This window comes from Chionomys nivalis, chromosome 22, assembly GCF_950005125.1.
Source record: "Chionomys nivalis chromosome 22, mChiNiv1.1, whole genome shotgun sequence".
NCBI lineage: Eukaryota > Metazoa > Chordata > Mammalia > Rodentia > Cricetidae > Chionomys > Chionomys nivalis.
In genome coordinates, this window is record NC_080107.1 from 36,808,486 (window position 1) to 36,826,862 (window position 18,377).

The window sequence follows — 18,377 nt, forward strand, 5'->3', positions numbered from 1 at the left end:
CGTCCACTAACAAATGGTATCCTGGAAACCAAGGAAGGTGTGTATGTGTACATGTGTGTGTGTAAGATGGATCGATGCATTAAGTACAAGAGGATAAGAGCAGCAAAGGACCTTAATTCTGATACCTAGCAGCGATATAAAGCCCAAATGGGTGCATACCTGCAATACCAGTGTTGGGAGAATAGAGATAAGTAACTCTCAGGAGCTTATGACACATGCATTCCAGTCAAGATGGTGAACTAGATATCCAGTGAGAGTCTCTTACTCAAAGGGCGAGCTATGAAGCAGTAATGGAAGATGTCAAGCTCACTTTAGGCTTTAACCTTATATGTAGTTTAATACACACACACACACACACACACACACACACACACACACACACATAAAGTTAAGGTTCAGAATAATACATTTTTCCAAAGACTCAGATTTGGTTAGTTAGTATACAAGAATAATGTTCCAAACCTGATGGAATTAACAGCAGCACTTGTATTTTAAAAGATAGAGTCTATGATCCTAAAGAACCTGATGTTTATTGTGGCTTGAACTTTCATTCTTGGTTCTACTTGTTCTGGCATTTGTAGAAAAAAACAATTTACAGCATTCTTTGAGAAAACTCAAGTTCAAAGAATGGAATCTGATTATATGCTTTTTAATATATTATTCCATATCAAAACTTCTGCCAACCCAAAACCATATGACAACTATGAATGGCTACCTCCTGTATGGTCCTCTTGATCAGTTTTCTTGCGAAGCTGGGTGAAGCTCTGAGCATCACAGTTATAATTCAGAATCTTCATTGTCAAGCATGTATTATGTTTTCTATTTTCCTATTAATCATCTATTGAATTGATCACAAATATAACTAAGCAACTGAAATGTTAATCTAACGAATATCTTTAAATTGCACCTTTTCTGTTGCTTCTTTGCACCTCATGTCATTTGAGAATTAAGCATTGTAATAAATGCAGGATGCCAAGAGTCCCATGATGCATTGTTTGAAATACGAATTCTTTATGGTACAGTCTGAAGTCATTAGTAGGCTATCACAAAAACCTTTAGCATTCGAAACCCCCCCCCAAAAAAAAACCCTTTAGCTTACTGTTACAAATATAATTTAATTTCTTTTCTATTCTTAATAAAAAAAAGCAGTGCTATTTCCAGTTCCCTCTGAGCATATCCAAATAAAATGAAATCTAACTCAATAACTTAGGGAGATAACCTTTCCTTTCAACAATACAGATAAACTACAAATAGAATTTTTTAAAGGTAAAATATGTCAGAGTTCATAAACATGACTGAATTTAATTTGTTGTAAAATAGAACATGCAATGAGATTAGTAATTTAAACCATTCTTATCCAAACAATTTGACTCTACTACATAATCTACAGATTTTGATTTGGAATTAAAGCAATGCATACTTGAATTCCATATTCATGTTATCTGTTTGTCTGTCTGTCCTTCTGTCTGTCTCTCTCTGTGTGTCTCTTCTTCCCTCTCTCACTCCTTTCTTCATTCCTCCTCCTCCTTTTTGGAAAACAGTCTATCTATGTAGCTATATTACCTAATATTGTCCCCAGGATTAAGTACTATTGCTTCAAGTGCTGGAATTAAGGCATATGCCACTACACAAAGAATGTGTTTAGATTCTTTTTGATAAGAAAGTCACATGTATTTTCCTTTGTATTGTTTTCAGAGAAAATTTTAAATGCTATATATTAGGTTGTATGATTTTTGATAATTGAGATTACTTTTAGATTATAATAATTTAGAGTTTAGTGTTACAGACACTTGAAGTAAAGTAGTATTTTAGAAAATTCTATGGGAATTGGAAGCCTTAACTGTGAATGTCAATCAGTCCACTCTCTGATGCATTGAGCACCTGCCCTTCTATATGTCTCAGACTTATGTGGTTTTAAAAGATGGCAATGTAAGCTAAACAGGTTCCACTTTTGAAATTTTGCAGAATTTCCTAGCCACTGCTTTAAATGTCACTCAAATTTCAGAGCAATATATCTGAAACTTTCTTCCTGTAAGCATGTCTACAACAGATCATAGCAGGCTGTTTTTAAAGTCAATTATGTGAAAATTTCCAAGTTCCTATCACACACTGAACTTGTATTGTAACTCACAACAGGCATAAAAATCCTGATCATTTCCTACTAGGAAAATAATCCTATTTGTTCACCTTAATTCTGAATTTGTATCTCTGTGTTGCTTGATTTGGAAGTGTTTGTGAATATGGGTTCATAAGTTACTTTATTATGCTTTTTTCATAGATGAGGATATTGATGTAAAATTAATAGGTTGTCCAGAGAAGCATAGAAACCCATAGTGCCCAATGACCACAGAAATCTGTTCTGTGTTTCTTATCTGTCCAAAGAATCAAAATTTGTTAGTTCATTGAGTTCTTTGCATGTGGTATTGACAAAAAAGTATTATATTCAAAAGTTTTATATTTGACGTGATTTTCATTTTTTGTGAAAATATTAAACATACAAAAGTAAAGCCTGATTGCACATATTTTGAAAGAAAAAATAATAAATGACATGGACAAAGTATTTCCATCTCTATGAAATAATTGTTTATATTGCAAAAATGTCTTAACAATGCCATAAAGTTTTTGTATAATAAAATAAGGAGTAGGACAGTGTTTAAGGGAGGAGGAATTTAAATTAACCCTGCTTATTCTTTTTCGATGTTGAATAGAAGTACAAGTTAAAAAAAATAACAATTTGTTAGAGAATTTCATAACATGTAGAATGGTTTTTAATAAAATTCACATTCCGCTTATCCCTCTAACTCCTCCTAGATCTGCCAACTCTCTCCAATCTTCATGTCATTGTCCTTGCCATCATCTTCCTCTTCTTCATCCTCTTACTTCAAGCTGCTCTTCTTCTCCTTCTCCTTCTCCTTCTCCTTCTCCTTCTCCTTCTCCTTCTCCTTCTCCTTCTCCTTCTCCTTCTCCTTCTCCTTCTCCTTCTCCTTCTTCTTCTTCTTCTTCTTCTCCTTCTTCTTCTTCTCTTTCTTTATGGCTCAGTGAACTTATTTTCTTCTAGCAATATAATTAGGGATGTAGGCCATCTACTGGAACATGGGCTAACTACCAGAAGCCAGATACTTAACAAAACAATAACAAAGCTTAATTTCTTCCAGTCGAAGCCATTAACTGTCAAAAGCTCTTCAAGTGTGGTTGAGAGCTCACGAGGGTCTCTACCATCCATGCCAGAATATGTGTTTGTTTCCTTTTCAAGCTTTGAACAGGTAAACATAGAATGCAGTTGCTGAGCCCATGAGTACAGTCCTATCAATATAGAGAAGACATTGTTATAATCTGTTTGCTTTTTGTTTATGTTTTTTTTTTTTGGTTTTGTTTGTTTGGTTATTTTGTTTGCTTTGATTTGGTTTTATGAGACAGAGATTCTCTGTGTACTTTTGGCTGTCCTGGTCCTTGCTCTGTATACGAGGCTCATCTTGAACTTACAGAACCATGCCTGTCTCTGCCTCCCAAGTGCTGGAATAACAGGCATGCACCATCAAGACCCACCTTTAACCTTGTTTTTTACTCTCATTGGATTTGTACAATATTCTCACTCTTTCTTCCAAGATGGTCCCTGAGTCTTGGGGTAAGGGTATCATATAGATGTCCCAATTATTTTTGAGGACTCCACAGAAACTTTGTCACTTCACTTTGATCAATTGTGAGTTTCTGTCCTGCACTACATAAAGAAACTTCACAGTGAGGTTGGAGAGTTGCTCTAATCTACCTGTATAGAGATAATGAAATGATGTTATAGGGCCATAGATACTATGTCAGTGTGATGAAATAATAGTCAGATTATCCTGGAAAATGTGAGCTCCCCAGCCATGAGTTATCTCCCAGATTTGTGCTACTTTTTGTTCACTTCTTCCTATACAGTTGGCAATCAGTCCAATCAGAAAACAATGGTTAATGCCTAGATAGCATCCATGCCATTATTATAACCCTGGCCATATCTTTCCATACCAGTCATTACTGTAACTGTAACTTACATATTTTTAAAGAGGTAAATTCACAGATAACATTTTCTCCTACAACTGTCTGTCTAGCAACTTTTTTTCTTAACTTTTAAAGCTAACCACTAAAGAGGAAGCTTCATGATCAGCACCAACTTAATTTCTCCACTTCCTATTACCAAAATATGTGGTGTCTTCAGCAGTAATTAGGATGTTTTTAAAAACCAGATAGAAACCTGTTGCAAGAAAGCCACTTGTTCATCCCGGCCACCCAGACCTGAAATAACCACACAGAAACTATATTAATTCAACCACTGCTTGGCCTATTAGCTCTAGCTTCTTATTGGCTACCTCTTACATCTTAATTTAACCCATTTTGATTAATCTGTATATCACCATGAGATCGTGGCCTACCAGCAAAGTTCTGATATGTCTGACTCTGGCAGCAGGTCCATAACATCTCTCTGACTGTGCCCTTCCAGCATTCACTTCATTCCTCCTCGCTTAACTAAGTTCTACCCTATCAAGCCAAGGCAGTTTCTTTATTCCCACATCAGAAACCTACAATTTTATAATCCTTATGGATATAACACACACACACACAATCTTAATTGGAGTAACCCTACACAGGGGACAGTCCTCCTCCAGGAAGCCATATTTTTCAAATTAAAATTCCAGCTCCAGGAACGAAATACCTCCCCTTCAGCTGTTGATCAGAGCTATGGCAAAGGCCATCTCAAACTGCAAGTTATTGCTGTTGCTTTTAATTTCCCAAAAGAACATGGTGATATAAATTCATATTTTAAACAATATGAGCTTTTATATTGTAGTCAAAATGTGTTAAATTGAAGATAAATTAAATTTTATAAAATATTCTTCTTTATCTTTTGTTATTCCCTAAACAAAATGTGATATATTTATTATAATATAAAGATATTTTGGTTGGTATAATTAGGAATAAGCTGTTAAAGAAAAACATTTGTAAATTGCCTGTTTCTGGTACTATGCAGGAAAGAAATATGAAGGAATAAAGCAGTAGATAATAGAACAAATAGAGGATGCTGAAACCTTCCGCATGCACTATTAATTTTCTCATCTTTTTCCTTAAAACTGAAGGAGGAAGTATCTGCAGAGCTGATGAGTTCCTGTGTAATAACTCCCTTTGCAAGCTCCATTTCTGGGTTTGTGATGGAGAAGACGACTGTGGAGACAACTCAGATGAAACCCCAGACATGTGTGGTATGGTCTCTTCTGTGGCTGTCATTGCACATTCTGAAGGGCACTGGGAAGAATTGAGATGATCTACAGATGCCACATACTTGGGGACAGTTAGACAGGGTACAGAGTCATATATAGTTTTTCACCAGGTAATAAAGATATCACGCTGTCAGAAGTTAATAACTCTATTGGCAACACACTTATGTCTACCTGTCATGGCAGCACTATTCAGGACAAAAAATATGCACTATTCAGGACAAAAAGTATACACTATTTAGAAGTATTTACCTAAAGTAGACGAACATTAGAATTGAGTGAGGTACATTTAATATTTTTGGCTTCACATCAATGGATGATTTAGTATAAAACATTTTAATAATTAGTTTAAATAATGTGAATGTTCAAATAACATAATGTCAGAGATAAAAATTTACTGCAAAGACTCTTCAGAAACCAATGCATAATATATAAGAAATCATGTTAGCCAATCAGAATTAAAACTTAAAAACTTGCAAACCAACAACAAACAAAATAACAACAGCAACACTGCTAAGCAACAACCACCCCACAAACTTCTTTCTCTATGTACACATTAATCTTGATGAGTATTTTCTGGGTATATATACAGTGAAAAATTGCAGTATTTGATATTATCAGCATAAATATTTTTTATGTTTTTATAAATCTCTTCCTTATCATTCTTTTGTAATGTAATCTCAACAAGAGAGGTGATTTAAAGGAAAATACCTCTACATCAGATATAATTAAATAGTACCGCAAGTGATTAAAGGGGAGTGTAATATGGATGTGTCCATTTAAGTTTCATGATGTGAAGACAAATAAAGTAATACATTTTCAAAGTTAACGACATTGGACTGCTAGTTTTAACAGTGGAGAGAAAAAATAACCAGGAGGCAGATCCATTTTTTATATGATTTCAGAGGAAAAATAGTTTTTCAAAATTTTTTTTCTGTGGGTAATACTGATGGATAATGAGCAAAGTTTTTTTTTATTTTTTTAAATAATTCTACAAGAACAGACTCCAGAACATTACCAGTCATTATATATATTTATATCATGATATACCAAAATGTGACTTCTCCTACCATGATTTACTCAGAACATCTTAATGTTCAATGAACTATATTTCCCCATTCCGTTTTTATTCCACTTGACCATGAAACCCATGAAAGGAACTGGAAACAACTGGTTAACTGGTTATTAACCATCCATACTGCAGTGACACACCCTCCTGGGCTATTTCTTGTGCTGGAAATGTCTTCTGAGGAGTATTCCGTGCAGTACAGCTGCAAAATATTGTAAAATCTGAGTGTGTCTGGGTTGTCATGCTCTCCTGTCTCCCATCAGTGTAAACATTAAGTGGAGTTATTCAAGCCATAGGATCTTCTACGTCATTGAAGCTAAAATAAATAGCATTTTTTTTGTGAGAAGACCTCCTTTGTTCATTTAATAATTCACAACACTTTCTCCATATTATTCCAAAAATGACAGAAAATAAAAGGTGCATGGATTCATTGTTTTTCTGTCACTGTGATAAAATACCGTGATGAATAAAAGCTTAACAGAGAAAAATATTTATTTTATTATGAAGATTTAAAAAGTATGGAATAAAAATTGTCCCATCTTGAAATAAATGAAGTAAAAGTGAAGTAACATTTTCATCTTGGTCTGAGTGGTATATAACTAGGAAAAGGAGAAAGGAAATAATGCAAATTAAAAAAAACAAACAAATAATTTGGAGACTAAAATAAAATGTAAAAGCCAAGAGACAGAGCAAACCATAGTTTAGTGGAGAAACTTGAACACTCATGTTCCTCTACAGCTCAAAAGTAGGCGTTAGCAGAGATGCCTATGTAGTCGTTCTCTGAAGTCTTAGGTGACAAATTTAATAGAGATGTCCCATTTAGAATTGTGTGCTCCAAGGTCTCTCTCTCTCTCTCTGGCTGTTATTTTCTCCACTTGATCTTGTGTTTTGAAGGAGGAAGCATCTCTGATGATAGCAGAGTAAGACATTTTGTAAGATCTTTGAGTATAACCAACTTTGCAGGTTATTATTAGGAGTCATTATATTTTTATTTTTTAAAGACCACTACTAATTGATTTATGCTAGTTCTCTGGGCTATCTTGTCTCTAGTCCTTACACTCTTAAACAGTGCCAAGTCTTTAAGGATCTTAAACTAGTCGTTATCTCGTGTGTAGAAGCAAGTAGAGCTGTAAAGATTTAAACAATGCATCCACATAAGGACCAACAGCTCATTTCCTGTCCTTTCTTATTTTACCCCATCCTTATTAACCTCCTACCTTCCCTTCTCATCTCTTTCCTAGATCCGTGCCATTTGGGTTCATTTTATGTTCCATTTAGTTTAACTATCACAGTATGTGTGACTACTGTGTAGGAACTGTGTATTGGAGCCTGGAGAAGTTACCAGTGGCACTTAACTCAAAGCTTTGAATCCCCTTCTCCATTAACATGACAGTAGCAAATAATTCAGTGGTGAAAAGTGGGGCCATCTGAGTCAGTCCTCTAATTATGCCTGGTTACTGACTAGCTCCTTCTTGCCCAAATCCAGGGAAGGCATTTATCACTCCTGTGAGTTCATGGTTACAATGCCTGGGTCTTGGGGAGAAGGTGGCATTTTGCATCCATTACTCATATCTTCTGCCTTTTATGATTTTTATTTCCTCTTCTTTGTCTTTGGTTCCATGAGTTTTAGAGGGAATTAAACAATATGTGTTTAAGGTTGAGCACACATCCATCACTTATTCTTTAAACTTTGTGTATGGATGAGCTTTTAAACTCACTATCATTTACTACAAAGAGACTTCTTCAATAGCATTTTGTGATGAGCATACACACACACACACACATACACACACACACACTCACACTCCCGTATATATAACAAAGCAAGTTCCAGTACAGGTAGGTGTGTTATACAGATAAACCTTGTCTCAAAGAAAGAAAGAAAGAAAGAAAGAAAGAAAGAAAGAAAGAAAGAAAGAAAGAAGAAAGATACGTGTGTGTGTGTGTGTGTGTGTGTGTGTGTGTTTAGAAGGCATATTGGCACTAAGTCTGTTTAACTAAATGGCACTGACATGATTTTTTTCCCAGTCAGTGATGCCAACAATGAATTACCTGGTATGACACTATTCCTGGAGAGGTACGATCAGTCTACTCACTGCAGATAGGGAACCAACAGCAAAAATAAATGAAAAACACCACCAAAGTCTTACCTAGAGAATTGTTGAGTTTACTTAGTTTACAGAATGGTAAGGGGTTAATTATAGAGGCAGAAATGAACAAAGATAACTACATCATTAAAAGCCCACCATCTTGAGGCGAACTCACAGAACCATTTGCAGGAAGCTTGGCAAATTGAAAAACGTTCATTCCAGGTATTTTGGTTAGTGTGAACTTTCTTCAGGCAGTTCAGCTGGACCCTACTTCTTCTTGCTTATTTGTCTGTTTTCTACTTCTACCATGCAGTCTGACAGGTCTGAGAGTATTCAGGCATTCTGTATGGTCTCTGTCTCTTCTAGGTGGTTTGGCTACTTGAAGTCCCTTCTAGGAAAGTTGACTTCTCAGTCTCTTACAGTAATCATTACTGCTGACATATGCTTGGAGAAAAAAAATCAGTGAATCTGGTCAGCTTCACTGTTTTCCTGAAGTCAGTAAATTGCTCGCTTCCTAATCTTGAAGATCTTTCATTAGAATAAATCTTTTTTTGCCATCATTTGCACACCTAGTATCTTAACACCCTTCCATCCTATGAGGTTTTTTTTCTTTTTTTTTTTTTTCTGTTGAATGTAATGTTTTACCTTTTTTAGAACACCCTGTGTTTTAATGGGCTTCTATATAAAAATATATGCGCTACTTTGGAAGAAATCACCACACAGCATTGTTTCTCTGGGGTGGAGTTAAAATTCAATCAGAGAATGTTTGGCCACGTTCGCAATAGCATTACCGTTAATTCACAACTGGCCACATATTGCCTGGCAACTCAGATACATAGTGTGTGAATACTTTAGAAACATATTCTCACCTAGAAGACTGTAACTCCTGGGCTACAAAAACACTCTGTCAGAGAGGAGGCTTTCACCTTAGCTACAGTTTGGTTCTCTGTAAGGCAACAAAAGTTTTTGATGATCTCAGAAACAAGTTTTACTTATCTAGTTGTGGTAAAGAACAAGAACCATGGAAATAAGCTTTTTTTGTTTGTTTGTTTGATATACCTCTGGAGTCTCCCTGACCACCTCATAAAGGTGTTTCCCTCCAATTTCCTGGAGATTTCACTAGAATTCTATGACTTCAAATAACAACTTTTTCCAGTCCTGCATGGTACCCGAAGATAGATACCATATTTGATTTGAATCTTTTGTTCACGTACAAAAGTGAAGATATGCTGATAAAATTCTGGAAGGTGTCGGTAAATAACAATAACTTCAAATGTGGAACAACATGAAACTTAAAGCAAGAGACATTCATAACTGGTTACAAAAGAAAAGAATTTTCCTGAAAATATAACAGGATTTAATTAAATCAAGGACTTGTATGAGAGTCACTTGTGTCCTGGAACAGACATGAAGTACACAGGTAGACTCTTCAAAAAGATAAGAATTCAAGCTGAAGGAGTGTATAGGACAAAATAATAAAATGTCTATTAGGCCGTGCGTGCAAAGTGTCTTAAATCTTACATGGAAAGAGATAGATTACTCTAGAGGAGATAAGAATAACGTGTTAGGTTGGTAGTTTCTTTGAGCATGAGAAATGTATCAGAAAATATTTAAGATATAGCTCTGTAGGAGATTTTAAAACTAAGACATTTTTTATGGTAACTGTTAGGGATTAGAAAGAAAATGATATGTCTGGGGACAGTATCTACAATGTGTCATAACTACATAAAGTTATGAATTATTGATAGTAAGGAATGTAGAATAATTTCAAATTTCTTGCTATGATGTGACATTAACAAAACCATGGTGATAGCCATATCTTAAATGTTAACTGATGCAGTCAGAGGACATTATTATCGGACTAGTGAATTTGTTGCAGTTAAAATACTTTAAGTAGATTGTATTTCCAGACACTCTGAAAATCACAGATCTAGGCAAAAAGTTGACAAAATTTAGTATATAAGCACAGGTAAATTTATAGGAAGAATATAAGAGCTATAGGAAGAATTCAAGAAGCAATTCAGTACCAAGGACAGAGCAAAGCACACATCTACATATGAGTAACAATTAGAGATATCCTTTAAATTAGGGACAGATTACTGAAGACTAGGATAGATAAACTTTTCTGACTTTTATAAGCACACACTAAAATGAATAACAAAGATTTCCTCACAAACTTTAAATACATATCTGAATATGTGTTTGAACACAGAGTGTTAAAGAACCAGGACCAAAGGTTGATATTTTATCATGTCATACATTCAGTGAGATCAAAACTGTAAATCCGATCGTGAAACTTGCTTCCTTTCTTATCCCATTTTATAATTTTTAACTATGTACCCTTCTGTGATTAGTGATTTCAAAAACGAAAGATTATATTTTTTTTAGTCTCCAAGATTAGACATTTTCCGACTCAAGACAAAAGCCGGATTATCTGATTTAAAGCAAAGTACATTCTTAATAACTCCATGCACCCGAAAGAGTCACTTTGTTTTTCTCTGTTATTGTTCTTTCAGTAAAATTTCTTTGCCCACCCTCAAGGCCTCACAGATGCAGAAATGACAGAATCTGCTTACAGCTTGAGAAAATATGCAATGGGATTAATGACTGTGGAGACAACTCCGATGAAGATCACTGCAATGGTAATTCTATCCAGTTTGAATTATCGATTTAGGAGCAAGTTGCAAGATAAGAGAGTGAATTTAGTACCTAAAATTATAACAAAGAATTTCTTGTGGCTATATATGAAGGTCTATTTCCAGGCAGCACAGTTGAAAAAGCCATATTAGAGTAACCTCCTATCATTTTATCTGCATAAAAAAGGTGAATGGCTTTATCCAAAGCTGCCCACTATGACACCTCATTCAAGAAAATATTAATATCATGAGAGAAACAATTTGATGTAAAAGAGTCTTTTGTCAAAAATAGAGATGGAGGTGAGAAGGTGTGTATAAAGTACATGTAAATACAACTTTTCTTCATAATTTTGAGAAAGAAAAAGTCCCCAAATCAACAGTACCTAAAAAAACAAAGATTTTTCAGAGAACTTACTGGACCCAACATCATTTAAGGCTCTCTGAATCAGCTAAAAAGTCCTAATCATTTAAAAGATCACTGCAAAAACCTATATAGATTACTAAGATGTATAGACCCATAAAAAGAGTTTAAATAGTATTAACATATAGAGAAAGTAGATAATACCCAACTTGATATTGTATGCTACTTAATAAAATCCCTAGTACCAGGAGTGGTTCTGTATTTTTTTTAATTGTTAATCAATGGTTTCCTATAGACCCCCCTCCACCCACATAAATTGAATTTTGTTGTTCAATTAACGTAATGGAATACACTCTACAACTTGATCGTGAGGCAGTATTGCTGAAGATACCACATACTTGAATTAAAAAAATGTGGAGAAATCTATCTGATACTGAACTGGAAGCTGCATTGCTACTGGATAGCTTTATAGAAATGAATGGTACTATGAATACTATCGAAAGAAACACTGATCATCAGCCAATACATAAATGTGAAACCTGAAGCTATAATAATGACCAGACTGACAAGATAAGACCATTGTGTAACAGTGACACAAATGATACGAGAGTAGCCTACATCTTTCTGAAATTAGACCAAAGGCTCAATTTACCAGATAGAACTCATGACTAACACTATTGATGAAGATAAGAATCTGAATCTAGACTGGCAATGGACCTTATTGTGAAACCTACTGCCATTATTGTGCTAAATTAGCATAGAAATAAAATGAAATACTTACACACAGAACAGTGCATTTTTAATCCTCTCCAGATAAGTATCTATTAGAGTACTCTAATAGAAATTAATAATTAATAAATAAAATTAATAATTAATATAGTAATTTACAATTAGTCAATGTAAAGAGAATAAGACACTATGAAATGAACAACCCAAAATCGTGTGTATATCACACTTTCTTTCTCACAGCAGAGGCCTGTGTGAAAGAGGGAACAACAATACTATAAAAGGCCGGGGAGATGGATGACTTTAAGGAAACAGTGTTTTCCAGACAATGGAGCATATGTACATATTAACTCTCTGAAACCATGACAACGTACATGAGTCTTATACAAGCTTAAGTCAGACAAAAAACACAGCACAAATGGTTGCAGGGAGTGGAAGTCCCTCTCCCAGCCAACAGGAAATTGACAGTTGATGACTGCTTGGAGAGGAAAAGTACATTTTCTCAATGAGTTACATTGCGTATAAGAAGTGCAGTCCAGGGGCAGGCTCCATACTCAGGAAGGATTGGACAAAGCAAACTGGACATTTTGGTTTTCTTCTTTTTCTGTTATTTATTTGTTCATTTAATTGAGAGAGAGAGAGACAGAGAGAGAGAGACAGAGACAGAGACAGAGAGAGAGAGAGAGAGAAACATGAATTTGGGCAGGAAAATGGGGGAAATTGTTGGGGAAGAAAATGAATATGATCAAAACATACAATATGAATTTCTGAAAAAATAAATAAAATGTGTATACATTATTTAAAAATTCTGCATGGGATTTTAATACATTTTCTCATAAACACTGGGTGTTAGTTAATATAGGGAATGTTTAATTTTTTCCAAATTCAAAAACTCTAAAAATCTGATGTGGGCCCTAAAACTTAAATTTTAAGATATAAAATGTATGTTTTCATACCATTTAGTATGTTCTTGAACATATCATGAGGTCAATATTTTCAGTGTTATGGTGTGAAACACTAACTAACCACTTTTTCAATGATTACACAGGTGAACTATCATCCAAAGCCAAGCCTTGTAAAAAGGATGAGTTTGCTTGCAGCAACAAAAAGTGCATCCCCATGGAACTTCAGTGTGATGGGCTCGACGACTGTGGAGATGGTTCAGATGAACAAGGCTGCACAAAGAGTATGTGGTTTCTACTAAGAAAGTACAGAAAGACAGATTTCTAACATGAAATTATTCTACTCTTGTCTGGAGGCAATTCTTCACTGTGTACTTTGTTGAAGGAGCATTTCTTGGGACATCACTCAGTTTTATGACTGCGATATAACCATTTGATTTTCGTTAAAGTTTACTTTAATTATTTAAATTTTTGTATATCAGCAAGGACATATCATACTAATCCAATTTTTAAAATTGCAATTATTTTTGAAATTTGTTTAGTTGATGTGGTATAGAGACAACGTTGTGTCTCTTCATAGTAACACTCCTCTGTTATGTTTGCATTTAAAAGTACTTTCCTTAATGGAAAATAAAATAGTGAAATGAAATACCATGCTAAAATTACAGGGCAGTCTTTCTTTGTTCTAATAGCATTTTAACCAGTTTTCTATTCAGATGTGTTTTTATTAGTGTGTTCTAACTAAAATTGGAACCAGTTATGGATTTAGCCTTTTGACTGGAGTAACGTGTTAGTCCTTGACAAACTCTTCTGCAGGGAGATAGTAAAAATCTTGAGGTCATTGATAGGAAAGGTTATTTCTCTTGGAGAACGATGTGGGATGGGGAAATGTTCTGATGATGGCCTTTCAGGAAGATCATTTACTTGTTACTCAGTTTTAGGAAGTATTGTGTCTTCACAGCAACTGTCAATATCTGTGTCATCAGCTCTCTCAGCTATATTTACTGTAATGAGCTCAGTCTTTTTCTACCTTTTATAGGAAAAGAGGGTATGAATACATAGAAAACTGTATCTTTAATAGAAATTTTTCATGCAATAAATCAATTACTTCAAAGTAAAAAAATAAACTCCCAATTCAAAAACCAGAGTCATATTAGTTTTGATTCTACTATCCTTAAATCCTAGGTCTCAGTGAACACACCTGTGAGGACAATGGAAATCCATGTGGAGAGGATGCGTTTTGTAATCAAATAAAAACATCTGTTTTCTGTCGTTGCAAACCTGGGTTTCGGAGAAACATGAAAGGCAGACAGTGTGAAGGTAAAGTATGTTTCCTCAACAGCTTGCGCGAAAATCCTTGGCTTATATAGATTCCCAAGGCTGCTAAGTTGTGAGGTGACAGGGAATGATTTTCATAAAAGCTATGTATAGCTATGTGCTGCCATTTCAGTTTTGAGAGAGAGACAGAGACAGAGAGACAGAGACAGAGAGAGAGGGAGGGAGGAAGGGAGAGAGAGAGAGAGAGAGAGATGAGGTTGTTTGTTTTCATGACTAAGCTAAGCATCTCTGAGACTACAAAGCATCTCTGAACAAATACCAAATTCAGACCAGCCGGGATTTCAATTGTGTCATAGCAATTCTGTTTTGAAATGCAAATTATGAATTTATTGGTTAAGAACTATTAAAGTATTAGACTCATTTCATGAAAGAATATTTGAGAAGATCCATTTCTCTTGACAGTGGCATTTGTCATGTCGTGACAGATAATTTACTTTGAGAAACTTGTAAGCTTTTGTACTAGCATCATGTTTTAAACAATCCTTCATAAAATGTTTTTAAAAATCCAAAGTCAGTGTCTAAATGACTTCCTTGTCAACTGGCTTGTAATCCTGTAAAGTTGGGCATATGGTAAAGGGAAAATACCAAAGTAAATTATAGGTAAACATAATTTCCATTAGTGCTTTACCTATAAAATTATGAAGTACACTACCAAATATGTACATTCTTGCAATTTTCTCTGAAAAAAACTTTATAATCATATTTATCTGTTATTATAATTTAAGATAATATCTAATATCTGGCTGGAAGTTTTACACTAAATATTTTTATTAATTTTATTAATAATTTTGTTATATCTAAGTATATATGAGTGTTTGTGAAGACATGAAGGCTATATTTTGACATCATTCCTCTGTAACTCTCCACCTTTTTTGGTGAGATGAAAACTCTCACTAAGCATGAACTTCAGTGATTGGTTAGATTGGCTGTCCAACCAGCCCCAGAAATTCTCTTCTTCACGGTGTTCCCCTTTTCCAAGTGTTAGGATTACATGTGTTTCTGTGTTGCCTAGCATGTTATGTAGAGGATGGGCATCTAAACTCAGTTCATCACACATATTCATCAAGCCCTATACTCAATGAACTATATTCCCAGCCCCATACACATTCTAATATAACTTCTTATTCTAGCTTTTTTCTCTTTAAATTCCTGGTTTAAAAATGACTTTATAGTTTATCAGACAATATGAAAAAAACTAACTCATTATACTCACACAAAGAAGATGCTTTTATACACTTCGAAAAATTGATTCATATTATCTAATTCTTACTACCATGAATCACTGAAAGTTTATAAACTAAGTTTTCTCTATTTGAATAAACCATTTTTTCTTTTCCTAACTGTGTCTATTAATTATATATAATTACATTTAAACATAAAGCAAAGGAAACCAGCCTACAAACCACAATCCCAGAGAACATAGACAACAATGAGGACACTAAGAGAGACTTACACATATCTAATCTACATGGGAAGTAGAAAAAGACAAAATCTCCTGAGTAAATTGGGAGCATGGGGACCTTGGGGGAGTGTTGAAGGGGAGGAGAGAGGCAGGGAGGGGAGCAGAGAAAATTGTAGAGCTCAATAAAAATAAAAAAAGAAGCCCCAAAAGGCAAATAGTGATACTTTATGTTTTCTCTCATCTGTGGATCATAGCTCTAAATTTTCTTTTCTTTTCTTTTCTTTTTTTTTTTTGGTTTTTCGAGACAGGGTTTCTCTGTGGTTTTTTGGAACCTGTCCTGGAACTAGCTCTTGTAGACCAGGCTGGCCTCGAACTCACAGAGATCCTCCTGCCTCTGCCTCCCAAGTGCTGGGATTAAAGGCATGCGCCACCACCGCCCGGCATAGCTCTAGATTAAAAAAAAAAAAAATCTATGTAATTACATATACACACAAAGAGCCTGACTCTTCAGACTATAGTTCTGATAGTATTGATTACCTAAAGAGTCTGAATAGTAAGCTCTGTTCTGAAATACTACTCTCAATATTTTCTCTCTGAATTTACTTTTTTTTTCTGTAGTCTTGTAGCCTGTCTTGTAACTAGCTTTTATACTATTGTAGACCAGGTTGAATTTGAACTCATAGAAATCAGCATGCCTCTACCTCTTGCGTGCTGGGATTAGGGATTAAAGACATGCACCACCCAACAATATTTTCTCATTTTATTCTATTGCAAGGGAAACAGAAGCACTATTAAATTTGTCATTTCAAATAACCATGTTTTCATTATTTTTATATACCTCTATTTTATTTTTTAATTACTTTAATAGTCCTTTAAATTTCATTCAACTTATTTTGATCATATTCTTTACTAACTCCTCCCCTTATATTTCTTCAAATCTCACTGTACTTTCTTATGTACTCCTAAGTTTTTATTTTTATTCTCTTTGTCTCTCTCTGTCTCTGTCTCTTTCTCTATATCTCTCTATCTCATTGAAGGGAGGAGTGATGCTTTTTGGATTTTGGCTATCTGGCTAACTTAGACCCAAATTAATTACACAGAAACTGTAATTATTAAATCACTGCTCGGCCCATTAGCTCTAACTTTTTATTGGATAGTTATATTTATAGTTTTCTTTAGATATGATAAAAGCTAAAGTAGATATAAATATTTTAACTGTAATTCTTATTTGATACCTATGTTGTTATATATAATCTTACTATGTTAAAGTTAATACATTCCTTTTTATTTAAACAGAAAAGAGGATGTGATGTAGGAGTCCCCTGTGTGTGCTGCAATTACCATTAATGAATAAAGAAATTGCTTTGGACCTATAATAAGGCAGAACTTAGGTAGGCAGGGAAAGCTAGGCTAAATGTTAGGAGAAAGGAGGGAGGAGTCAGAGAGACTCCATGGAGTCATTGCTGGACATGCTAAAACTTTGCTGGTAGACCACAACCTTATGGTAATATACAAATTAAAAATGGGTTAAATTAATATATAAGAATTAGCCTATACTTCTATTTTATATACGAGTCAATTCAGAATATTAACCAAATTTGTGTCTACAATAAATGCATTTTATAGTAAAGAAATCAATTTCCATTTGATATTGAGAAGGAAGACGTATTACCTAAATTTTGCAATTTAGCTTATTAGAGTCCTTCACTAGGTCATATATATAAAAAAAGTATAAAAATTGCTCTTTTGTATTAAATTTAGTTGAAATAGCCAAAATGAAGAAAGAACAGGATGATAGATACTATATCAGTTTGATACATGTATGGGATTAAAATGGCCACTTTACGGTCAGGCTCTTCAAATTGTCCATGGTGGGTCAATGGGGAGCTTATCAGACTACCTTAGATTCCATACCAAAGGTTGGTAGAAGCAACTGACTCTCTAAAGAAAAAATAAAAATCTTCACTAATTTAGATAATTAAGTGTGGACAGGATACATTTTACTTCATGCCTGAATATTTTACTTGATGACATGTATGTTGTAATAAAGAGCAGCAGGGCTGTGTCCCCGGCACCCGGCCGCCCGCATGGCTTTACCCAAAATAATTACACAGAAATTGTATTCTTTTAAACACTGCCTGGCCCATTAGTTCTAGCCTCTTACTGGCTAATTCTCACATCTTTGATTAACCCATTTCTAATATTCTGTGTAGCACCATGAGCTGGCTTACCAGGAAAGATCTTAACCTGCATCTGTCTGGAGTGGGAGAATCATGGCGACTCACTGACTTGGCTTCTTTCTCCCAGCATTCTGTTCTGTTTACTCCACCCACCTAAGGGTTGGCCTATCAAATGGTCCTAGGCAGTTTCTTTATTAATTAACCAATGAAAGCAACAGATAGAAAGACGACCCTCCTCTATCACATGTACATGCTCATTTTCTGTCCATGTTTTGAACCCAACACAGAAATTAATTGATACTATAATACTTCAATTGTTCCTGGGGAAGTGCCATAGCACAGGCAACAGAAGTGCAAAGTTGAGCACAAACTTTCTCTGTGTCATGTCTTGTGCAGGCATCATTGGGAGTGGTGTGTAACGTTG

The 18,377-nt window shown here is 34.8% G+C and overlaps 1 protein-coding gene across 7 annotated transcripts in view; it reads left to right on the forward strand.

Annotated features, from left to right (window-relative positions):
* Positions 1–18,377, forward strand: part of Lrp1b (LDL receptor related protein 1B) — a 1,777,797-nt gene that overhangs the window by 1,657,584 nt on the left and 101,836 nt on the right. For all 7 annotated transcript variants that reach the window (XR_009056008.1, XM_057755646.1, XM_057755649.1 and 4 more), the window contains exons 72-75: positions 5,112–5,234; positions 10,925–11,050; positions 13,180–13,317; positions 14,219–14,353. Coding sequence is in view for 6 of the 7 variants with exons in the window: in XM_057755646.1 (XP_057611629.1) it covers positions 5,112–5,234; positions 10,925–11,050; positions 13,180–13,317; positions 14,219–14,353 (522 nt within the window). In the remaining variant the exon portion in view is untranslated. The remainder of the gene's footprint in view (positions 1–5,111; positions 5,235–10,924; positions 11,051–13,179; positions 13,318–14,218; positions 14,354–18,377) is intronic.